Raw genomic sequence first — 24542 nt, 5'->3', positions numbered from 1 at the left:
GGCAATGATGGGGACCACGTGTGAGTGGCCCACCGTCTGCAGTGACTCCTCACGGGCCAAGAAACCCCTCCACATGAAACATGGCCTCTCTGTGAGGCTGTTTCTTTCCCCAACCCCTTTTTTCTCTTTTGAGATGTGAGGCTGATGACATTGTTGAGATGAAGTGCCAGGTCCTGTGCTAAGTACTTCACACAGGTGGTCTTCATCACAGAATTGTCCCCATGTCACAGAGGAGACCACTGAGGCACAGAGTTGGCCCAAGACCACCCAGCTAGTGAGTGGCAGAGCTAGGACTCAAACCTCTGGGAGAAACACTTTGTCACTGCCGTGTGCCACCCATGTGTCCAGTAGGACAGTTCCTTGCTCTGGCTCACCCGAGGTTGGGTCACAGGGGCCGACTCTGTTCTGTGGTGTCAGGTTGGGGTGAGGAGGTATGAGGCATGGAGGCACGGTAGGCCTGTGTGGAGCCTACGTAGAGCTGGCCACCAAGGGTGCTCTGGGGTGTAGGGAGCCCACACGGGCCCTCCAGAGCACTGTCCCCACCCTTCCCATCCTACATGCGGGGCAGCTTGCAAGTCTGGCCTAGGCCATGGTGGAAAACCACACCACTGGCATCAGCAAGCTACAGAGCAGCTGGGCAGTGAATTCCCTTCCATAGATTTCCGTGCTGAGGCCCAGAGAAGAGAAGCCAGGTGTGTCAGTGCCCCGGGGCCTCCCCGTGGTTCGGGTCCCAGCCCTGCTCAGCCCAGGTTTGCTGGCAGCTCCTGGGCCATCAGCTCACCCAGTCACTGCAGTCACTGGCTCTCTCTGGGGTCCTGTGCTTGCTGTTAGACCCCCACCCGCACCCCTGTGCCACCCGGGGGAACAGTATGATGTTTCTGTGTGGGAGGGGACAGAAGGGGGCCCACATACCAACACCTCCGAGGTAGGGGCTGATGGTCCTCCAGGCACCGATGCTGCCCTGCCGCATGCGCTGCCCCACCGCCAGCTCCAGGTACAAGAGCGGCATTCCCTCCACAATGAGCATGATGAAGTAGGGGATCAGGAAGCTACCTGTGGGCACCCAGAGCTGAGGTCAGGCCAGCAGTGCCAGACAGGTCATACTGGGCTGCCCTGCTATGCAAACACCCTCCCATCAGCCTGTCTTTCCCCTTGTCCACTGCCCCTTTTACCTCCCACTCATCCCTTTTCCTGCCTGTCTCCATTCTTCTGTCTGCAAGTCTCCTACCTATCCACACATCCATCCCTCTGTCATTCCTCTCATCCATCTACCATCCATCCATCCATCCATGGGTCCATCCATCCATCCATGCATGCATGCATTCATCCATCTATGCATACATACATCCATTCATGTACTCACACATACTTCTGTCCATTCATCTACCTATATGCTCATTTGTTCATTCACTGATCGACTGATCCATTCATCCCACTATCATCCATAAATTCATGCACCATTCATTCATCCTTCCACAGCCCATTCATCCATCATTTGTCCATCCAGCCAGCCACCCATCCATTCACCCATTCATCCACCCGTGCATTCCATTCACCCATTCATCCATCCATGCATGCATCTGTCCACCCATCCATGCATGCATCTATCTACCCATCCACTCATCTGCTCATCTATTCATCTACTGATCCATCTATCCATTTATCAAATCATCCACCCATCTGCCAATCCCCTCAACCATACATCCATGAATCCATACATCCATTCATTTATCCATCCACAGTTCCTTCACTCATCTGTACATCATCTACACATCCGTCCACCCATCCACACATTCACCCATGTATCCACCCTTTCATCTGTTCATTCACCCATCCATACATCATCCATTTACTCATCCATCCACCCATTCGTCTATTTACCCATCCTCCTGTCTATCCACCCATCCCCTCCACTCAGACATGCACCTACTCACCCATCCCCTATCCCTCGCTGGATCACATGCAGAAATGTCAATTATCAAAAATTTTCAAAGCTGCCAGCCTGAGAGGCAAAGCCATCACCTCAAGCTCCTGGAGTGCCCTCCTGAAGGTCTCTGCTGACCCAGTTCTGCCTGAACCCCCATTGCCTCTCCTGTGTCAGCAACTAAAGGCTGCTCAGAGCCAGAACTACTGAGTCTCTGCATAGTTTGATCTCACGCTCCGTGAGTCTGCGAATCAGTTCCCCCTCTTCACTCTTGGGGTCTATGCACAGCTTTTGTGATACCCATGTGCCGCGATGTCGGAAACACTCGTTTACTAAGCACTGACTGGCCAAGGCAGGCACCTGGGGAAAGTGCAGTGAGAGAGGAGGGTGGGTGAAAAGAGAACTCAGGTGAAAAGAGAACTCTGAGGCCACAGCTGCAGGGATCAGGTGGGTCCAGTGCCAGCTGACTCCTCAGGTGTGAAGGTAAACAAGGAAACACCTGTCCTTACATAAGCCCTGCCCAGTTACTCACACTACCTCTGTAGCGCATGCGCACTGGGCTGTACCAGTGGGCTGTCAGGCGCGCTCTGGACCACACAGGGACCTTTGCCTCACCCTGAGCAGCTGCAGAGAGTTGCCCTGAGACCAGGCCACTGTGCGCTGAGCCATGGTGGACACCAGGCTGTGCCCCTTTCCAAAGCCGTGGACACAGCCTGGCCCAGCCGCTTGGTTATCGCTGGGGCGACAGATCTCAGAAGTAGCAAGCCTGGGACAGAGCCCAGGGAGGGAGTGGCAGGGGTGGTGGGCAGGGGAGAGTGAGGGCCGCACACCATCCCAGCCCCGCCCAGCTCCTCCTGTGCCCAGGCGGGGCCTCGGCAACCCACCCTCTCCCTCCAGGACTCTGCTGGGGGCTCTCCTGGCCTCGTCCCTTCCTGCCCTGCACCCTCTTCTCTTGGCATCTCACCGGCTTCTCTGGGTGGCAAAGGAGACAGACGCCGTCTGTGGCTCCCTCCCTTGAGAGCCCTGTCACGGCCGTTCTCACAGCCTGTGTGGAGCAGCATGCAGACCTCAGAGGTCGCAGGATAATCCCACTTTTACCAATGTCTCTGGGCACCACTCCCAGCAATACTGAGGCTGGCTGGGCTCAGTGGCACGGCCTGCCCACTGGCCCGCTGCCCAGGCCAAATAGAGACACAGGCCTAAGGCCCAGGAGGAGTGTGGGGCCTTTAGTCCTGCTTCTCAGTGACAGCGTCCCTCTCCCTGCCCTCAGGGAGCACCTAATGCAGGAAAATGTGCTCTGAAATGATTTTGTCAATAAATGAATGATGTCGAAGAATTGAACATCCTTGTGCAGAAAATGGCACAACTCATATTTCACATTTTTTATACAAAAAATCTGGAAAGGAATTATAGACCCATATATACAACCCATCACTGCAGAATCTCAAGAACAGGAGAAACTTCGTGACCTTGGGTCAGGCGAAGGTCTTTAATAATACAGCAAGGAAAGTTGACAAACAGGCCTTTAGACCTGCTGTGAAAAACAGTTCAGAGAACAAAAAGGTGAACCACAGACTGGGGGGTAATATTTGCAAAACCTACATATGGGAAAATAACTGCACCAGGTATATATAAAGAATTCTCAAAACTCAGTAAAAAGAAAACAAATTCTCATTCAAAAAATGTACAAGATGTTAAGCAGACCTTTCCCTAAAGAATACACATCTGGGCCCGTTTATGCTGCGTCTTGGATGTCTTTGACCAGGTAACCTGTGGGGAGTCTAACTTCAGCGGGCTCGGGTTCCTGATGATGGGGGTCTGGCGGGGCCATAATGTGAGGTGTGTGCACAAGAGAGGGCACAAGGGAGCAAAACGGGGCTGAGCTGAGCTTCAGAACAAACCCACTCCTGTGAGGATGGCACTCATCCCTTCCTGTGGGCAGAGCCTTCACCACCTAATCACCGTGTGATCGTTAATCTTGATTGTCATGTTGGCTGGACTGGGAAATGTGTGGGGAAACTGGCAAAGCACATTTCTGGGTGTTTCCAGAGACAGCAGGCATGTGTGGGAAAACCCACCCTGAATGGGGTGGCACCATGCAGTTGTGCAGGGCCCGGGTGGCACACAAAAGCTGGAAGGAGGAGGCCTGGCAGCACAGGCTCCCTGACTCTCCCCATCTCTCTACTTCCTGCCTGCCAAAGGTGAGCAGCTCTTCTCCACCACACCATCGTCCATGGTGTTTTTACCCTGCCACAGATGCAGCTAAGCACAATGGAGCCGGCTGGCCGTGGATCAAATGCTCTGAAACAGTGATCCTCAAAGAACCTTTCCTCCTTGAAGTGGTTATCCTCAGGTATTTGTCACAGCAAGGAAAAGCCAACTAACACACATCTCTCAAAGTTCTCACCTCTAAACAAGGTTGCCTGTGGGTTAGGCTTCCAACTCATGAGCTTTGGAGGCACAGTCAAGCCACAGCGGTACCTGTGACTGGCAGATACACACATCAGGTGTTCAGTTCTGGTGTTCGTTAGGAAAATGCAAAGTGAAACCATAATGATATTCTACACATTCTTCGGAATGGCTAAATTTTCAAAGTGCTATCAATGCTAAGTGCTGGTGAGGATTTGGAGAAGGTCCAATAGGTTGCTAATGGGAATATAAAATGGGAGAACCTTTTTGACCAGCATTTGGTGTTTTGTTATGAAGGTCAGCATACATTTATTGTATGATACAGCGGCGCTCTTCCTAGGCATTTATCTGAAGAAAAGAAAATTGATGTTCACACAAAACTTTACATCCAAGTATTCATAGTGGCTCTGTTCATAGTTGCTGGAAAACTGGAAACAAGCTAATGTGAATCAATGAATAAACAAATCATGGTATATCCATACAATAGAATGCTGCTTAGCCAGTAAGAAAGAACACCAGATGTGGTGGTACACACCTGTAATCCCAGCACTCGGGAGGCTGAGGCAGGAGGATTGTTGTGAGTTCGAGGCCAGCCTGGGCTACAAAGTGAGCTCAAGGCCAGCCTGAACTGCATAGCAAAATGCTGTGTCAAAACTACCAAAAAACAACAACAAAAAGGAAAGAGCAAACTATGAATATCCCAACAACATAGATGAATCTTAAAAGCATTATAAGCCAGTGGTCCCCAACATTTTTGGTACCAAAGACTGGTTTAGATGGGAGCAGAGGGTGGTTTTGTGATGTTTCAAGCTTATTAGACTTATTGTGTACTTCATTTCTATTATTATGTTGTCATATATAATGAAATAATTATACAAATTCCTCACCATAATGCAGAATCAGTGGGAGCCCTGAGAGTGTTTTCCTGCAAGTAGATGGTCTTAGGTGGGGGTGATGGGAGACGGTGACATCTGAAGTGTGTTGCTTAGGTTCAGTCTATTCCCTAATCTTGTTTTGGTTGCAGAAAAACCTGCTTTACAACTAGGTGGTGGAAATGGGAGCAGGACTTTCAGTACTTTTGTGGCAACCTCAGGATATTCCACCTTGACTTAATGTAATCCAGAATACACAGAGATATGAAGTTTTCTCAAACATATTTTTAAGGTCACTATCATTTGCAGTCTGAAGCCATCAATCCTCTTCTATCCCGATATAAGTGGTCATGTATCAGCTAGGAGAATGAAGGCCCTGGCTCAGTCTCTTCAAAAATCTCTGCTAATATTTAAAACATGTCAGAAGTCCCAGTGTTCACTCATCACCCTCAGTTTAGCTTTGAGTGCAACCAGTTTATCTGCTGACTTGAACACAGTTGTCATTCTCCCCTGTAGTGACAGACTGAGTTGGTTAAGCATGTTCAGTATGTCACATGAGTTAAGCAAGTTTTGCAACCCATTCTATGTCACTGAAGTGTACTGCCAGTAGGGACTGTTTACCTGAAAGAAATCTCTTACATGGCTCACATAACTCAAAATCTGACCAGCGACCTACTTTTAGGAAGCCATCTCCCTTCTGTGTATTAAAGAATACATATATGCTTAGAGTCCATCTCCTCACAGAAGTGCACAAACAGATGTGAGTTAAGGGCATGTACTTTAATGAGGTTGACAATTTAAATCACATCCTGCAAAACATTGCTAGGTTCAGGTGACATTCTGCAGCTGGCCAGCATTTCTCTAGAGATCCCACAGTGTGTAGATTCATGTGCAAATACAACCTCTTTGACCTAAGTGGTAAAACCAGGGAGCCCTCCAGTCCTGGCAGCCACTGTATAAACTGATACAAACTCATCAGTTCAGTTTTCCTGGTATGGAGTGATCCAAAGACCTGAACAGTTCTGCAGCTGTGGTGTTGCTTGACAACAAAAGTGTACATAACTTATCGTCACGCACATCCTTGTGAACGTGTTACACAAAAGCAGCATTATTTCTTTGTTGTCAACATCAATAGATTGGTCTGTTTGAATTATGCACTAGTGCGAATCATTAATTCTCTCCAATAATTATGCCTCCCTCTCCTCTGCTATTCCATCAATTTGTCTAGTTGCAGTGCTAGTTGAAAGAGGAATATGTGCCACCTTTTTAACTGCAGCTTCTCAAAGTTCATGATGAATGTCTGCAGCGGCAGGCAGGACCAACTCTTCACCAATAGTAAAGGGCATTTTAGCTCTAGCAATGTGTTTAGCCCCTAAGAATGATGCTCTTAGTACAAACACATTTTATGAAGCAGTGGCCTTCAATAATTGCATCTATTGTTCATGCTCATATATTTTGTTTTAAAAATTACAGAGGCTCATCTTTTAATGTAGGGTGCTTAGTCTCCATGCTGAGTTTTGAAGGTTTCATGGCTTTGCTGGATAGTGGGTGCCATATATTATGTACAAAGCAGGCTTGCAAAATACAAATCACCTGTTGCAATGAACCTGTAATTTAAATAGGACTCAATATTTGCTTTTAAATGCAGCTTTGTTTCTTTTCTTTTTTTGTTGACAGTCTTAGAGTCTTCTGCTATCTCACTATCCTCCATTCCTTTTCTTTCTTTCTTTCTTTTTTTTTTTTTTTTTTTTTTTTTTTTTTTGAGGCAGGGTCTTGCTATGTAGTTTAGCCAGGCTTTAAATTCACTTTGTAGCCCAGGCTAACCTCAAACTCGGGGCAATCCCTCTGCCTCAGCCTTCTGAGTGCTGGGATCACAGGTGTGTGTCACCATGACTGGCTCATCCTCCTTTTCAAAGAAGCTCTCTAGTGATGTTTGTTTTCTGCTCTTTGTCTTAGTCATTTTGTCATTTTTGAGACACAACACCCAACACCCCCAAATTAAAGGAGGTTTACTTTGGCTCACAGTTTAGTCCTTGGTCGGTTGGCTCCAACGCAGAAATGGCACGGGGGAAGGGCCTAGGTGTAGGTGGAGAAGAGCTGCTCATATCATTGTGACCAGGAAGCAGAGAAAGAAGGGAGGAGCCAGGGAGGAAGATGAACCCTTCCAAGCCATGTGCCCAGTGACCAGACCCCTCTCCTACCAGCACAGTGGGCCAGGTACCGTCAGTGGGTTTAATCCACTATTGAGCACAGTGCCCCTCAGCATCCAACCACCCCCAAGCACCCCACTTCTGAGTGCGTGAGAGGTTTGGAGGTCATTCTTGATCTAAATCCTGACACATTCTGCATAGGTTTAGATTGTGGGCATACCAAACCGACCGAGACAGGTGTGAGTGTGGGAAAGAGGCAGGAAGTGGTACCTAAAATAATGAGCAGCCTCATGGGGACTGAAATAAGTGTCAGGTCCTGACTTAAAGCCTGCGCTTGAAGCAACTTGACTGTCACTTGCCCCTCACTGGTCAGGTTTTGATCTCAGTCTGTAAGAAGTTGGTTTACTACAGTCTCTGCAGCAGACCATTTGAAGCTGCTCCTCAGTGCTAGCATCACTATCTCAGCTCCACCCCAGGTCATCAGAGATGCAGCTTTGCTTGTTCACCACCTGCTGTGCAGTCAGGTTCTTAACAGGTCACAGACCAAGGTTGGAGACTCTTGCACTAAGTGGAAGGTGCCAGATTAAAAAGGCTACCCACCCCTGATTCCATTTATACAACACTTTGGAAAAGGGAAGACTATAAGAATAGGAAATAGGTCTGATGGCTGGGACAGAGGAATGGTGTTAACACAGCAGCCTGTACTTGTCAAACTCAAACAACTGACAGCAAAGAATAAGGGAAAATGGTCCAACTCAAATATATCTCAGTGAAAGAAATACTTGTTTTGTGATCAGTTTGAAAACCAGTCTACTAACCAGGCCTCTTCCCATGGAAGTACTCTGCACTCCTTTGATGTAAAAATGCTGATGCAGGCTCTGCACCAAGGAGTCTGGGGCCCCAGAGTGGCAGAGAGGCCTGTGACGGGTGTGTTGATCCCCTTGCTTCCCATGGGGTCACCCGTTCTGCCCGACTCCTCCAGGAAGCTCTGGGGTCTGCTCCGCGCCTGTGATCCTGGCTGGCTCGGGCCTTGCTTTGTCCATGCCGGGCCAGCAGTGTGCACTTTCTCCTCCACCCTCTTGGACAGTGGCCCTGAGAGTGTCACATAGGGAAGCCGGTCCCAGCTCCTGACGATGAAGGCCAGGTGTGGGGACCTCAGGCCATAGGCTTCCCGCTCTGTCTCCCTGCACCACCTGCCCTCTCTCCGGCCAGTGCTGCAGCCGCCCAGAGCTCCCGGCTGACGTTTGCCTCAGGTGCACGGTCTGCCCTGCCCTTGGCACACGTCCGTCATTCTCATGCTATTTCAGCGCAGCCTCGCCCAGCTCTTGGCTAAGCCTAGCTTCTCTGGGCCGCAGGGATGCGTCCACACCTGCGCCAATGTCTAGCAGGAGCCACTGTGAGGGTCACACCGCAGCTGTGCACGAGGGACCTGACTCAGTCCTGGGAGGAGCCCTTTGCGTTGGAGGCGGCTGCTCTGGGCCTGACTCTATCATGCTACGCACAGAGTTGCACGCGTGCACACTACAGTCTGGCTCCGTGTGCGTGCGTGTGCGTGTGCCTGTCTGTGTATGTGCGTAGGGGGAGCAGGCTGAGGTAGGAGAGAAGGAAGAAAGGTAGAAAAAGAGACAAGGAAACTTGGAGTAGTAAAATTGTACCTTTTAAGAAAAACAGAAGCTTCAGGACACAAAAGTTATTCAGGCTTAGTTTCCCTCCCAGGAGAAATTCCTGAAGGCCCCACACTACAGCGCAGAACACTGGGCTCCGGGCCTGGGCCTCTCACCTATGGGCTCCGCTCCCCCAACCCTGTCCTCAGGGAGCCGCTGCCCGGGAACAGCAGGGTGAAGCTGCCACACAGGCGCACAGCTTGCATGGAGACACAGCCGAGCAGCTGTGGGACCCTGGTGGCACATCCTTGCTAACCCATGTAGGGGCCGAGGCCCCATAAGCAGACCCAGCGCCTGGCCCCTCTCCCTTCTGAGGCCCCTACCCAACTTCCCTAAGTGCACACGGTACTTTCAAGTTCGGCCCGATAAGCCCCTTTGCGCCTCTCACTGATGCATCCTGAAAATTACATTTCTGTGATAAAAGTCGGGGAACCTGGGAGCCACACCCCAAGTGGATGAAGCAAGGCTCCCAGCTCCGCCTTAGAGACCTCCTCCAACCCTCTGGGGACAAGGCCAGCTCTGAAGAGTCAACGTGCCCATCTCTTCCCAACCCCACACGCTGGGATGGGGCCCCTATAAACACGCAGCAAACTCTGTGAATTAGTTCCTGCTCCCCGCCCCGGGCACGCACCAGGCTCCCCCGATGGGGCCCAGCAGCTGGCGGCACACAGGCCACCCGCCGGTCCCATTAAGGTGGCCGGAGCACCAGGAGCTGGACAGCAGTGCCAGCCCCTGCCCCTGGAAGGAGGCCTGAGGGCACCGAGCACAATGCAAGGCTTTGAGCCATTTGGGCGGGGTTAGCGAGTTGGGGGCGCTGCAGGGAAGTGGCACATCCCGCTGCAGCCGGCACCCTCTGCCGGGCTCTCCTTGTTCTCGCTCAGATATCACCCAGAGACGACGAAAGAGAAAAGAGCCCTGCATTTCCACCAGCCCGCTTTCCTCCTCAGCGAGCACCGCTGACTTTTCAAAGGCGATCTTGTCGCAGCCACGGCTGCTTGCTGTACCCCCGGCAGAGGGAGCTGCCCCGTCCTCAGATCGAAATCCTCAGAATTAACATTCCTCGCGCCTCCCCACAGGCAGGGAAGGAGCACAAAGGCTAATCCACTTGGTTCAGGGAAGTCTTGTGGTTTATAAACAAGCTCTTTGTTTTGCGGGGAAGGGTGCTGGCAGCGCATGGAGGTGCAGCCTGGGAGTGTGACCTGCCCGGCTTGCGGGGAACCTTGGTTACTGAGATGGGTGGACTCCAGGGCAGGGGCTAGGTGGTCGGTCCCCACTGTGCCAGGACCCACTGTGTGTCCCCCATCCACCCGTGCAGCCTCCCCCACCTGCCCACCCTACACAGCGTCCAGTCTGTCCACCCTAGGCAAGTTTCCCTGGCTAGCACCAACTCGCCTCCTGCTTCTTCTGGGGCCAGAGGTGTCTTCGACTCCAGAGCCACCCAACCCCACCTGTGCTCACCTGTACACTTCAGGCGGCGGCTTCGTTGTTCACAAGACACGAGATGCTAAATCATCCAGCAACCGTGAGGGCCACCTGGCCCAGCAGCTGGGGGCTGGGAAGCGAGGCCCCAGTACAGATGCCGTGACGGGTGCGCCAGGCACAGAGCACTGGGGACATCGCCTCTGACCATAACCTGCCTGCACTGGCCAGGAGGTGGCCGGGCCGCACACGCCTTTCACGCCCCTGTGGCACGCACGTGTGCACTTCAGATCGGAAAGAGGACACGGAGTTCAAATGGACTTTTAAAAACTCTATGAAATCAGAACAACGAATCTGAAGACAACAATAGGCAATATAACAACCATTGTTGAATTCCTACCGTCTTGTCTCTGTATTGTTTCTAATGTTTTTTATTACTTACTATTGTCTTTCATTGTTTGATCAATCTTGCTTTCTTATATCTGGTAATCTGAGCAACTTCACTGAAGATGACAATATGTAATATAACAGCCATTGTTAATTCCTATCATCTTGTTTTGAAATCCTGTATCGTTTTTATTGTTTTCGTGTTGTTTTGTTTTTGTCTTCATTGTTGTTATTATGTTATTTTTTTTCTCTTTAAAATTTAAAAAAAAAAAAAAGCTCTATGAATGAACCTTCTGTTGCCGAAGGTGTTTTTGAGCCACAGTGGTGAGGGAGGGAGAAGCGGCGCTCAGTCTTGGTCTCTTAAAGGGATTAACTTCTGTGAACACTCTCTCTAACGTCTTTCATTGTTCTTAATGGGAACGGCCATGCTGCGTGAGATGTGTGTGGTACACAGTACCAGGCAGACAGCAGCCGCCCTAACGTAGCTCTCCTTAGCACTTGGATAGTTTCCCCATTCTCTCTTCTCTGCATATTTTTATTCTTATTATTTACGTTGGCTTTTTGAGACAGGGTCTTGCTATGGAGCCCAGGTTGGCCTTAACTCATGGTGACCCACCTGCCTCAGCCTCCCCAATGCTGAGCTTACAGGCGTGCAGCACCGTGCCTAGCTTTCTCTGTATATTTTTAAACATAATTGTTTAAAATTTCATCTCCACTTTATACACATTTGAACCCTACTTCCCTTCTCTCCACTTACGGGTCTGGAAAAATATCCAGATGGACCGTACCCCACAGTCCTGTGGCCGCATTTACCCTGCTGGTCCCGGACCCACTCTTCTCTACTTCCTTGCAGCGCTATTTCCTTTGGGTAGAGAGCGCCACAGAGTGGAACAACTGCAGGAAAACTTTTCCAAGCTGAGAGTTGAAAATCTCCCTCTCCCTCTCCCTCTCCCTCTCCCTCTCCCTCTCCCTCTCCCTCTCCCTCTCCCTCTCTCTCTCTCTCTCTGTCTCACACACACACACACACACACACACACACACACACACACACACACACAGTCCCCGGGGAAAGTGCCTGGGCTGCTCCGGAGTTCTTTGTCTGTGCAAGGCTGGCGGACCTTGCTGCTGTGTGTCTGTCCCCGAGCTACAGGGACTGTGCTTAGAGGAAAATTTGCAAAACAAACAAACAAAAAACGTGCAGAACAGAGTGATTCCCCTTTCCCTCCTGTGGTTCCAAACACAAACTTTCCCCCCAAACTAATCATAAAAAAAAAGAAAGAAAAGAAAGGGAGGAAGGAAGGAAGGAAGGAAGGAAAGAAAAAGAAAGAATGAAAGAAAGAAAGAAAGAAAGAAAGAAAGAAAGAAAGAAAGAAAGAAAAAGAAAAAAAGAAGAAATGGCTCAGGATCCTTTCACCCCGCATTTCAAGCCTGCCCGGCCCGGGTTGGTCCCAGGGTGGCGACCCGGTGCTGCCGGGCGCCCCGCACCTGCGCGCCGCACTCACCGCCGCCGTACATCTGGCACAGGTAGGGGAAGCGCCACACGTTGCCCAGGCCCACGGCGTAGGAGATGCAGGCGAACACGAACTGCAGGGGGTTCCCCCACTGCGCCCGCGTCTTCTCCATGGCCCGGAGTCTGTCGCGGTCCCGTACCTCGACGCGCCGGATCCGCCCGCCGCCTTTAATGCTCTGCTCCGGGCGCACCGGGAGGGCGAGGCGGGCGTGAGGACTGAACTCCGCCCGGTCCGCCGCCTCCAGGAAGCCACCGGGATTGCAGGTGGGGCCGCCGCAGCCCACTGCCGCTGGGACACCGCCTCCCGGGAGCGCCAGCACAGACAGAGGACCACACGTCTCAGCTGTGTTTGACCTTGGGTGGAGGGGCAAGGTCATACTGCCCCTCGCATCCAAACAGGCCCTCAATCGAATATACGGTGGTTTAAATCCTCAGTTATTACAGTGAGAGACACAGTCCAAGCACTCCCCCCAGATCCTCCCCCTGCTTTGCACACACTCAGCCCATCCTCGCAGCGTTCTGCAGCAGCGCCGGGGTCCTCACTCCTCGAGTTGCGCGGTCCTGGCTGCCTCAATGTCCTGAATTGGTTCAAAACATTGACTTTGATCACTTCATGGCCATTTTGATGCTGGGAAGAGCCAGAAGTAACAGGATGCCAGACCCGGTGACTAAGGGGGGCGAGGACCCAGCGTCGTGTTTTTATGAGCTGCCTTTCCCTTGGATGGAGCGCGGCTGCAGCAGTCACCACATTTTTGATCACAGCTTGTAAAAACACCTGTGAAAGAAGACTTTTCAAGTTGCTTCAGAAAGGGGCAAGGGCTACGGGATGAGTGTGTTTGGAGCGAGGTGGTCTTCGGAGGAGAATTAATGGCAATATGTCTTTTACTGTAATAAACTTTTTAAAATGTCAACATTTGTGGTATATTCGGATCATGCCTGTTATCTCAAACCGAGACGCCCAAAGAGAAACTAAGGCAAAGGCGCCGGCAGTTAGTTCCCAGAGGTGGGCAGAGCGGGCTTCCTGGAGGCGGTGACTGGCGTTTGGGGAAGATCAGCGGTCAGCGCAGAGCTTTCCCCTCTCCCAGGAGGAACAGGGATGTGCTGGGGCCCCCAGCGTCCCTCGGTCAGCTCGCCGGGCTGCAGGCAGGGAGGGAGCCAGCTCAGACAGCTGCGGTAGGTACACAGCGCCAGGCCAGGGTGGGCCTGACCAGGGGGGTTAGGTCGGGGTGAGACAGGAAGCCGCCGACTCCTCCAGTCCCGCGGGCTGACGTGGTTGAAGCCTGGTGCTCCTGACTTGGCTAATTCAGCTGTGTGACGCAGGGAAGCCGCTCAGCCTCTCTGAGCCTGTTCCTCCTCCGTCGTGAGGAACACGGGCTCAGCCACCACCCTCCTGCAGGGAGGGGCTCCGGTGGAGACGAACAGAGAACATCACCTCCCTCCCACGCAGAGTGACAGCTCCGAAGCAAGGCCACTGTTGCTGTGGACCTCAGCGAGCAAGATGAAGGGATCTGTCGGTGGCCACACGGCGGCGGGCGAGGGAACACGAGTCTTGGGCTTGGAAGAGCGCTCGGTACCGAGGAACAGAGAAGAAAATGCTCAGTAAACAAACACAGTTGAGAAGCAGAGGCCGAGCGGCTGGCGGAGCTCTTCCTTGGAGATGGAAGGAGACGGCCCTTCACGTCCCTGGGGTCCCGGCCAGCAGGTCAGGCTGTGCAGACCATCGTCCTGTGTCCCGTGCTGGGCAGCGAAGGGGCAGGGCCCACGGCGCGGCAGGAGGACCAGAACCCGCGTCCGGGTTTCCGCTGAGCTTCCAGGCCCCTTCCCACCTTGCCTTCTCCACGGAGCAGAACCGCGCCTTCTTCCCATGGCCTGGGCGGCCCGCGGTGCCCTGTGGCCTTGACCTCAGGGCTCCCCGGCACTCCTAAGGCGGGCAGGGCTGCGCCGACCGATGCTGGTGGGACTGCAGCGTCCAGGCCCATGGGACGGGCTGTCGGGAGCTGCTGCCCCCAGGCGGGCGGCCCACTCCCCGCTTCCCAGAACTCCTGGCTGGGCTGCGGGAGGTGCCGTTCCCTTCGCAGACCTCGCCCGACTGCCACCCACCCGAGGTGGCAGGACCACGTCACCTGCCCGTGGCTTTCAGTGCCGCCCCAAGCCAGTGCGCGTCATGGTTGCTGACATCCTTCCCGGTCCTGTGGTGTGTGTGACGGTGAAGAGGACCCGGATCTCCAGGACCGGACCGGACTGGGCCGGATGCATAGCTTTGCTCTGTGCACCGGGCCTCAAGGGCGGGTGCAGGCCCCTTGGTGGGTGTTGCTGTGCTCTGCTGCCCGCTCCTCCTGACTGGTGGCTCTGCCTAGGTCCTGGTGTGGCCCGTGTGGTGTGGTGTGTGACAGATTTGTCTCTGTCCCCAGGCTGCTGTTCTGGTCTGTCCGTGTCTTCTAATAAAGATAGATTCAGAACTTTGGCAAAGTCCAGTTTATCAAGTGTGTCCTTTCAGGTCTCTTTGGAATGTTTTTCTTATGCCCTGTTTAAAAGTTCTCTCTCTCATCCACCCCGGGAGCCTGTCCTCCTGTGTGTCTGTGTGTGCCTGCGTGCGTGCATGTGTGTGTGTGTGTGTGTGTGTGTGTGTGTGTGTGTGTGTGTGGTCGGCAGCAGGAAGACTCCCTGACCACCCCGCAGCAGGACCAAGGCCTCCCTGCCACGCGATGGCCCCAGCGTAAGGCCAGGCCGCCCACACCGCTGGGCTTCGACCAGGCAGGACGCATCGCGAAGGATGCAAAAAGTGCATCTCCCACTGCCGACCTTCCATGTCCCGCGTGAACCTGCAACACGCGACCCCAGGCTCACTGTAGTCCCTGTTCCCTGGCTGCTGAGGAAAGTGTCCTGCCTGCCTGTCCTTGGAACCCTGGTCTTTTGCACTTGGCTCTCACAAGGAAAAGGAGCCGCTGACTCCACAGAAGGGTGTGGCTTCCTGGGACTGAGCTGCCGTGGCCAGCAAGGGTCAGCTACTGCTTTCTGCAGCAAGGACTCTAATTTGTATGCTGCCAGAGGCTGCGGCTGAAGCCCCACCCTGGCCGGATGTGGCTGCGTGTGGGGGATACACAGTAGCAACGTAGGTTACATCCCCACTGCGCAGGTGCAAGAGACAGGCAGCCTGGAGAGCGTAGATGACGGTGATTGATTAGAAGTGATGCCGAGTCCCTTTGAATAATACTCCTATGAGTATTTATTACATCTGTTTAAAAAATGCATGCAATCTCTAGTTTATATCTCTTTCTTGGGTGGGGATGGTACTGGGGATTGAACCCAGGGCACTCACACTGAGCCGCATCCCTTGCCTTTCGTAGTTTTTACTTTGGGGTAGGGTCTCACTAAGGTCCTAAGTCGCCCAAGCTGGAATCAAACTGGCAATCCTCCTGCTTCAGCCTCCCAGAGTGCTGGGGTGACAGGCAAGTCCCACGCTGTGTGGCTCCCACTTTCCCACAAGATAAAGTCCAAACTTGTTAGCTCTGCTGTGAGCCCGTGCAGATTATTTTATTGGGCCTTGTCCACGTGAGTCCCGGAGCCTGCCCTCTCCTTCAGGAAAACGTGTGTGTGTCTGTGCTCCCGGGCCACTCCCGCTTCCCGTCCCAAGCGCTGGCTTCAGAGGTGGCTTCCATTGCCACGACGCGGCATTGCCCAGCGGTGCTGGGTCCCTCAGGCTGTGGCCGGAGCGAGTCGGCGGCTCCCTTCCCCCGAGGCCCGGGACCCTGTTGAGTTGGTTCTAGCTCACGCTTGCTGTTCACAGCCACGTTTCAGAACACGTCGGTGGATCTGGTCTTTATTGCCTCTGCTCCCTGTGCCGGGAGGCGGCAACGTCAGGGGCGGAGGCGGGACCTGGGACTCGACTGCTCCCCCTCCGGCTCACCTTCCGCTGGGAGCACAGGACACAGGGCAGGAGTGTGTGTATCGCAGCGGGGGTGGGGTAGGGTGGGAGATGAGGGTCCTCTTGAGAGCCTGGAGGGGCAGGGTGTGCGCATCGGTCAACTCAGTGCGCATGTCCTTGCATGGTGCACACGCGTGTGTGTGTGTGTGTGTGTGTGTGTGTGTGTGTGTAGCTAGGAGTCTCTGTCCCTTTCCCTGAGACCTGTTGCTCTCTGGCTCCCTGGGGTGTCACAGCTGCTTCGGAGCCCCTAGGTTCACAAACCCCCGGGTCTTATCAAAGTGCAGGTCCTGGCTTGTGGGTCCTGCAGTCCCTGCCAGGTCCTACACACCGGGCAGTGGACCTCACCCGCTCCCGTGCCCACAGAGAGGTCAGCATTTCCACAGTGGGTCTGTGGGATGCTGCCCAGGGTGGGACGGGTGGCTCGGGCATTTATATACTGCAGACTGGATTTGGCGGAAGGCCGAGGTCCCTGTCACAGCAGGGCTGGTCCTTCTGTGCGGTGATGAGGACCTGGAGGCTGATAGCCGCTGGCCGCGTGATTTGAAATGCATTGCAGTGAAGTCGGATCTAAAGCCCAGCCCCTTCCTGCGCTGAGCCCACTGGAGGAGCAGGAAGCCCTGTGTGGCCAGCGGCTGCCGTGTGGGAACAGGGCAGACACAGAACATGTTCACTGTTACAGGGTCCCGTGGCACAGACGGGGAGACTCGGTGTCCTGTCCCTGGGGCTGGACAGCGGCTCGGGGCAGTGCTGTCCCTGTGTCCCCACACGAGGGCTTGCTTGCCTCATCCTTAGGGCACCGACCGGGGTGTCCCGGGCCCCTCCAGGGCTGCAGCTCCTTGTCCTCTGCCAGTGAGGGCAGATGTGTCCAGATGTGCCGAAGGGGCCTCCGTCCCCTGCAGCTGCTCCCGCGGGAGGAGGGTCTCCAGGTCTCTCTTCTGCACCCCGCGGCCCCTGTGTCTCTCCCTGCCTTTCTGCACTGAGCCCAGAATCCGCCCTCCCTGTGCGGCTCTGGTGCCGACCCTCCCCGTGTCCCCCGTCCCTCCCTCTCGGGCCTGGGCCTCATGCTTGGCCGGTTCCGCCTCGCTCCCTCCCAGCCACCTCTGCCCTGCTCCGCGCATCATTCCTGAGCGTGTGCCAGCCAGGCTGCGGCACCTGTGCCCGCCCTGGCAGCTGTAGGACGGGGTCGCATCCTTTGCGGCGGGGCCAGGCCCCATGGGCCTCTTGCTCCTCGCACCCCCGCCTCAGGCTGGGGTGCGGCCTGTGGTCCCAGACCAGGTTCCGCTCTCTGTACTTCAACCCTTGTCCCCATGGCCCTCATCGCAGCGGTGACCACCAGAGGCTGTGAAGGCCACGGAGAGCTGAAGGGGCCCCCGTGCCCGCTCTTCCTGTGTCCTCCCACGCCCGGGCCTACGACCGGACAGCGCGTCGTGAGGGTCTCCGCATTGGTGGTGACTGAGCTCTGGGAGGTGATAGCTGCATATCGATACCTTGTAGCTACGTCCCTCTTCCCTTGTTACTTTCAAAATGAGACACAGTCAGAAAACTGTGCAGAGAAAATCCTTACATCAACACATGATTTCCCTCAGCTCAAGAGAGAGATTGTCAGCTGCCACACGCATGCACACACGCACACACACACACACACGCGTATAACCCTTTTGTTGTTGTTTGTTTTTTTGTTTTTGTTTTTTTCTTCCGGTACCGGGAATCGAACTCAGGACCTTGTGCTTGCCAGGCAGGCGCTGTGCCGCTGAGCTAAATCCCCAGCCCCACGTATAACCCTTTTGGATGGCAGCCCTCCCTGCAAGGGTTCCCTCTGAGGACCGCCCTGCCCTGCTTTCCGGCTGGTTTCCCTTCCCGTGAACCCCACACCCCCGTGCCTGGACTCTGCTCCAGGAAGGTGCAGCCGCTGTTCCTCGGTGTCAGACCGACTTCTGCTTCCCATGAGGTTTCGCTTTTGTTCTTCCATCTTTCATCCAACTTGGTCTTGTAGCTAAAGTGTTGGGTTCCTATTACATTACTTATATGAGTATAATTACAAATTATGCACTTTACTATTGATGAACATCAGATTATGGACAGCTTTGGCTATTAGGGGGCCTGCTGCTAGAACATCTAGCCCTGCGCCCTGCGTGAGAGTAAGCACTTCTCTGAGTGCACACGGAATCCATCCTGTGCTATGGAGTTTCCACTCTGGTGGGTCAAGTCATACGTGTGCACACTCACAGTCATGTGTATGTGTGTGTATCAATACACCCGCAGCAGCCTGGGAATTCTGCTTGCTTTATATTCTTGCACAGCCTGATGAAGGAAAAAAAAGGAGAAACAAGCTATTAACAATTCAGAATAGAGGGACATGGTGATGTTTGCCTATAATCCAGCCCTCTGGGAGGCTGAGGCAGGAGGATAAAGTTTCAGCCCATCCTGGGTCAATTTAGCAACTTGAGGAGACCCAGTCTCAAAATAAAAAAATTTTAAAAAAGGCTGAGGACATAGCTCAATGTGAAGGTGCTGGATTTAATCTGCAGTACTGAAAACACACACACACACACACACACACACACACACACACACACACGCACAAGTTGATAATACTAAACTGGGACTGTTGGTGCACGCCTGTAATCCCAAAATCTGGGAGGCTGAGGCAAGAGGATCACTGTGAGTTTCAGGTCAGCCTGGGTTACATAGTGAGTTCAAGGCCAACCTGGACTACATAGCCAGACCCTGTCTCAAAAACAAAAAAACACCCCCCAAGTTGATATGCTATTCATAAGAGATAATACCAAATACAACACCATAGAAAAATGTGCAGTGAAATTGTGAAAAAGATCTACCAGGAAAGTACTATCCACCATAAAGCTAGGGAGAGTTATATCACATCAGACAAAATAGATTTTAAACCAAAAAATGTCCCTAGTGAAAGAAAGGACATCATTCACCAGAAAGATATAATATTTCAAAAATCAATACAATAAATAAAAGAGCTTAGAAAAATGAGAAAAGGGCCAGGGATATGACTCAGTGGCACAGTGCCTGTCTGGCGAGTGTAAGGTCTTGAGTTTGATTCCTGGTACCAAAAAAAAAAAAAAAAAAAAAGAGGAAGAAGAAGAAGAAAAAGTTGATGGAGAAACTGACATTTCTGCCACCTTGAAGGAGATTTCTGCGCTCCCCTCTCAGTCCTGATTATAAGGCAGAAAATAAAAGAACAGAACGGAGACTGACAAGGTAGATGATCAGAGTGTGCACTAGACAGAGCTGCTAGAAATGAAACACCGATAATGGAAACTCAAAACAGTGGACTTGCTTGGAAGTGGGTTACAGTGAGCCAGACCAATGTGATGAGCTCCAGGACATGGGAGAAAAAGTCGCAGGAAAGAAAGTGCAAAGAAGCAGAAACCTCGAAGGCCGGGCCACCACGCGGTCGGGAGACGCTGAAATAGCCTCAGGAGGCTGTGCCTTCCCGTACACACTGGTGGCGCCCAGGGCTTCCGAGACGCAGCGGGAGAGGACAGGAAATGCAGCCGCGTCCTTTGTTCAGCGCCCACCGTGGGAGGACGCGGTGCAGAGAGACGGTGGCCGCGCCACTTCCTGTGAGCCGAGGCTCGGCTCTGCTCGCGGCAGCATCGTTGAGCAGGCAGGGGAGCGGCGCATCTTTCAGGTCGGCCCGCAGATGCAGAAGGGAGCTCAGGGCGGACCCGCGGCTTCGCCTCCGGGCGGGCGGCCTCACTGCGCCTCGCCGTGCTCCTGGGAACAGGGCCCGGGCGCAGCCGGGAAGCCGCCCGCTTCCGGCTGGTCTTGGCTGCACGCATTCCTTCCCCTCGCATATTTGTGCTGGGAACAAGAATCTGAGGGCTAATCCGCAGGAGAGACAGTGGGCGTGCTGTGAAAATATTTCCCCGGCTCAGCGTGTGCGTGGGGCCCTGGCCCCCCTCTGCGACCCCGGGAGCCTGCCTGGCCCTGCCGGGCTGCTCCACCCTTGTTCCCTGCTTCACGCCAGGGGAGGGCTTTGTCCTCCGGGTCCGGGGGTCCGAGCGTGTTTGGCTCCTCTCACCTCTTCGCCCTCAAAATGTGGGCTATGGCCGAGCGCCACGGGCCGCACGGGGAGTTGTGAGAAATGTACGCTAAGGCTGGACTTTAAAAAGATTAAAAAACAAAACAAAACAAAACAAAATGGGGGGTGGTGGTGCACATGTGTCATCCCAGCACTGCGGGAAGCTGAGGCAGCAGGACTGAAAATTGGAGCTCAGCCTGGGCAATGGAGCGACTCAGTGAGGTTTTGTTTCAAATGCGAAAGGGCTGGGGCTGTACTCAGTGTGAAGGCCCTGGGCTCAAGCCCAGTCCTGGGGGCGTGGAGCCCCCGTGGCTTCCTAGGGCTGCGTGCGAATAGCTCAAGGACACCCTGGCTTTTCTAACCCACTGCACGCCAGGTCTCTTGGGGGCTTTGAAACCCAGACGCACACGGCCCCCACGAGGTGCTGGGCGCGGGAACGGGCCAAATGCTTGGCTGTGCTCTGGGGGCCTCTTCCAGGAGGGACGCAGCCTCCCGCCTCTGCTGGCCTCATCCTCAGCTCTGGAAGCCTCCTGGCTCCATGTTTAACAGCCCCCTCTTGCCTGGTTTCTTCCATTAAAAAAATCGCTCTCTAGAAAACACCCCAAATCCCCAGGGAGAGCTCTGATGGCTGCTTTTGTCTCCAAGGCAACACGACTTCCTCGATGAATGAAAGTATTTCCCGCCCGCTTGCCCAGGTGGGAGCTGTTGGGTGGGTGCTGAGTCTGTCCTTGCTGTGTGCCGGGGAATTGCGCGCCTCCAGAACTTCCCTGAGGATCTGTTTCCACTTGCTGGCCCACGGCCCTCCCTGAGCTACTTGTCATTGTCACTCGTTCATTTACAGAGGACTTGCCACGCTGCCTGCCAAGGTGCAGATGTGTGTGGCTTAGCCCGTGTAAAGCAAGTGCCCGTGTGGGCACTCGGGTAAAGAAAGCGAAGCTTCCCAGCACTCCAGAGCTTGCTCTTTCTCGTCCTTCAGCCCCTTCCCCCAAGAGTCCACCGTCTCAATTTTTAGGCCAGTCGAGGTGGCACATGCCTGTAATTTCTGCCCTGAGGAGGCTGAGGCAGGAAGATCACTGTGAGTGTGAGGGCAGCCTGGGCTACATCACGAGTTTAGTGTGTTGAAGACTCAGTTGAACTACATAGTGAGACCCTGTCTCAACCAACAAACAAAAAACAATAAACAAAGACATCGTCTCAACTTTTATCGTGACTTTTGTAATTTACTAGCTTTTCTGGGTGGTTCTACCTTTCCACGAACCCTGAACAAAAATGCAGCGTGGTTTTGCCTGGTTTTGAACTTTATACGAACGAAGCCACCCTGTCTCTCTCGCCTGCTGCTTCTCTAGAGGTTTGTGGGGCTCACTGAAGTCGTGCGTAGCTGTGATGTGTGCATTTGCACGGACAGGGACAACCAGTCTCACGAATGTTAGGAGTTCGGGAGTTCTCAGTAGGAGACGCCCCGAGGTTCTGTCTGTGGATCTCCGTGGAGACTCGGTGGAGTGCGGCTGCTCGTCACAGCCCCTCGGGTGGGCTTACAGGGACGGTGCTGAGTTTTATCAAATGTACATCAAGGCGGTCACCCTTCTGCTCCAAACCCTGGAGCCATCTTCCTCTTCTCCCAGGAGACAAAACCTTGACGGTGGCCCCCGAGGGACCTGAGTGCCAACCCTGGTTCTAAGTAGACCTGCTCCACACCCCGCCCTTCCTGTCCCAGGCCGCACGCTCTACTGCTTAGTCCTTTGGCCGGGCCCTGCCCCAGGGCCTTTGCACTGTGGTGTCTCTGCCCGGAGCTCCCTTCCTGAGATGTCTGCACAGACTCCACCTTTGGCTTCCTGCTTGGAAGTCTCCCTGAAGCCTCGGTGACAGCCCTGTCTAAAATGTCACCTCCCCGCCAGCGTCTCACACCTCTGCCCTCCTGAGCTGGCTCTCTCCATCTTACTCGGGTTTCTTGCTTTCCAAGCCTGATCCGAGCATGACGAGAGCACGGTGCCTGCCAGCCTGTGTGCCCATTCGCCTGCCCTGGGGCTGCGGCAGTAGAAGACGAGCCGCTGGGGCACACATCTGTGGGAGGAAGACAGACAGACAGACAGACAGACAGACGCCCCTCCCTCCCAGCTCTCCGCTCCAGCTCCTGCGCTAGTGTTCTTTTCTTTTTCCTGTGTTATGGCGGAACTCCTCAGACGTCTACACCCACGTGCCTGCAGTCTCCCTGCCTTATGACTACCTGTCGTCCCCACCCAGGCCTGCTCGCTGCTCTAAGAAAACCGTACGGGGCCTGTGAACCTTGTGTGGCCAAATCAGACGGTTGCGCTGGTCCTCCGCAGCCTGGGCCCAGGGCTGTGGGCGGGCGGTCACCCTTCGTCCCATGCCCCGTGCCTGCTCCACGGAGGGCACGCTCTGTGGGCCTTCCGGCCTGGACAGCGCCCGGATGTTGGGCCTTGTGGTCCAGGTGTTCACAGCACACCCTCCCGCCACAGGAAAGCGCCAGTGGCCATTGTGCGTGGGGAGAAGCGGGGATCACGGGGTGTGAACAGCAGGACTCCGCACACAGGACACCGACGGCGGTCCACACTGCAGGTGCAGGGGCCGGGGAGGACCCCGAGGGCTCCGCGGTGCAGGTGACGCCGGTGCCGAGCAGCGGGAACTTGGGGGGGGCCTTTGTGCTGTGCACTTAGGGTGTGCACGTCCTGCTGTGCGCTCGCTTAAATCAGCTCGAGGAGCGCTCACCCGCCCCGCCTGCGCCCTCCAGCCCCTCTGTTCACTGCACGTCTCCTGAGCTGCCTGCTCCCAACAGAGCGGTCTTCTTCCAGGTCCCCAGCTTGACCACCCTACACCCCAACCCTGCGGCGGCTTCTCACGTCCGCCAGTGTGACCCCCAAGTCTGGACCACGGCGAAGAGACGGTGATGGAGCCGGTGCGCAGCCGTGCCTGGGTCCGGGGGGGCGGGGGAAGCCCCGCCTGGGCGCCCCGGGGGGCTGCTCGTTTCCCATCTCCCACTCACTCCTCCCTGTCGCCCCGTCCTTTCCTTTAAAATGGGCTTACTTAGCAGGGGGAGCAGTCACTCGTTAAAGTGTCTAAAGGTTCCACTGAATATGATCAGGGACCGAACTTCTAAAAAATTTAGCTAGATGTGGTGGCCCACACCTGTCTTCCCAGCACTCAGAAGGCAGAGGCAGGAGGGTCACTGCTTGTTTGAGCCAGCCCGGACTCCACAGTGAGTTCAAGACCAGCCTGAGCTACATAACAGACTCTGTCACAAAAAGGAAAAAAAAAAGAGAAAAGAAAAGATTTATCATTTATAGGTGCAGAAACACCGTGGGAGGCTTTCAAACATGTTCTACAAGCAAGGAAAATGACGGGAAGGCATTCAGTAACACATCAGCTGGCAGGAACTGCGCAAAGATGGAAGACAGGGCCTCGTGACCTCCCTCAGTCAGGCCCCAGGCAGCCCTGGGTGGCGCATGCCTCTTGAAAGGGACCCCGGGGCTGGCAGGCCAGCAGCCCGGCAGGTGAGGCACTGTCCTGTTTGAACTCTCCAAGTGCTGTCACCCTCGCGTGCAGCCCTGGGCGGGGTGTGAGCTTGGGCGGGGCGGCCCCTGTGAGCCACGATCCGGTCCTAGCCAGCTGCCTGGCCGGGTAATGGTGATTACTAAGCACACAGCTGCAGTCAAGGCCGGGCCAAGGCAGGCGAGTCCAATGGTGAAGGTCCTGCAAGCTGCCCTTAGGTCTGGGAGGCCACTGTGTACGCAGAGAGCAGGAGATAGAGCAGGCCAAGGCCACGGCTTCTCGGGGCCTCCTCCCCGCGGGCCCGACCGAGCAGGGACAGCACGTGGACGAGCGTCCTTCACAGCCTCAGGAGGAGGCAGGCTCCATCGTCTCGCTAGCCTCGGAAACGGCACTCGGCAAAGTTCAGCACAGTCGCGGCCACTCGGTTTGAAAGACGGGGTCTCGCTGTGTTGTCGCGAGGGCCCCAGACTCCCGGGCTTCTCTGGTCCTCTTGCCTCGGCCTCCCACGTAGCTGGTGCCACGGGCGTGCACGAACCCATTTAAAAAATTGATGAAAGCTTTTAGTGAACTAGGAATAGAAAAGAACTTCTGACTCTGATAGACAATATTGCAAACAGCATCCTGACTGTTAAATTATGCAGCTTCCCCCCTTTCAGGGTCAGGGCACGGACATGCTCTCCTGCCCCTTCTATGAGATGGTGGGCTGGAAGTCCCAGACTGC

General features: G+C 54.3%; 1 protein-coding gene and 1 long non-coding RNA gene across 3 annotated transcripts in view; both read right to left on the bottom strand.

Moving 5' to 3' along the window:
- Window positions 1-13169, bottom strand: part of LOC102006353 (sodium- and chloride-dependent transporter XTRP3A) — a 32603-nt gene extending 19434 nt beyond the window's left edge. The window contains exons 1-2 of the mRNA XM_005383468.2: window positions 12328-13169; window positions 913-1053 (exon numbers count right to left, since the gene is read on the bottom strand). Of these exons, the coding sequence (XP_005383525.1) occupies window positions 913-1053; window positions 12328-12712 (526 nt within the window). The 5' untranslated portion in view covers window positions 12713-13169. The remainder of the gene's footprint in view (window positions 1-912; window positions 1054-12327) is intronic.
- Window positions 13170-18295: 5126 nt separating this feature from the next.
- Window positions 18296-21434, bottom strand: LOC106148337. Of its 2 annotated transcripts, none has more exons than XR_001233684.1 (2): window positions 19661-21434; window positions 18296-18561 (listed from the first exon to the last, which is right to left on the bottom strand). It is a non-coding gene; the product is annotated as an uncharacterized LOC106148337 (long non-coding RNA). The 2 variants fall into 2 exon arrangements; XR_001233683.1 differs by having other exon boundaries at window positions 19809-21434.
- Window positions 21435-24542: the final 3108 nt, after the last annotated feature.

Source organism: Chinchilla lanigera, unplaced genomic scaffold, assembly GCF_000276665.1.
Source record: "Chinchilla lanigera isolate Chin_1 unplaced genomic scaffold, ChiLan1.0 scaffold00019, whole genome shotgun sequence".
Lineage (NCBI taxonomy): Eukaryota > Metazoa > Chordata > Mammalia > Rodentia > Chinchillidae > Chinchilla > Chinchilla lanigera.
This window is presented reverse-complemented; position numbering and strand designations above follow the sequence as displayed.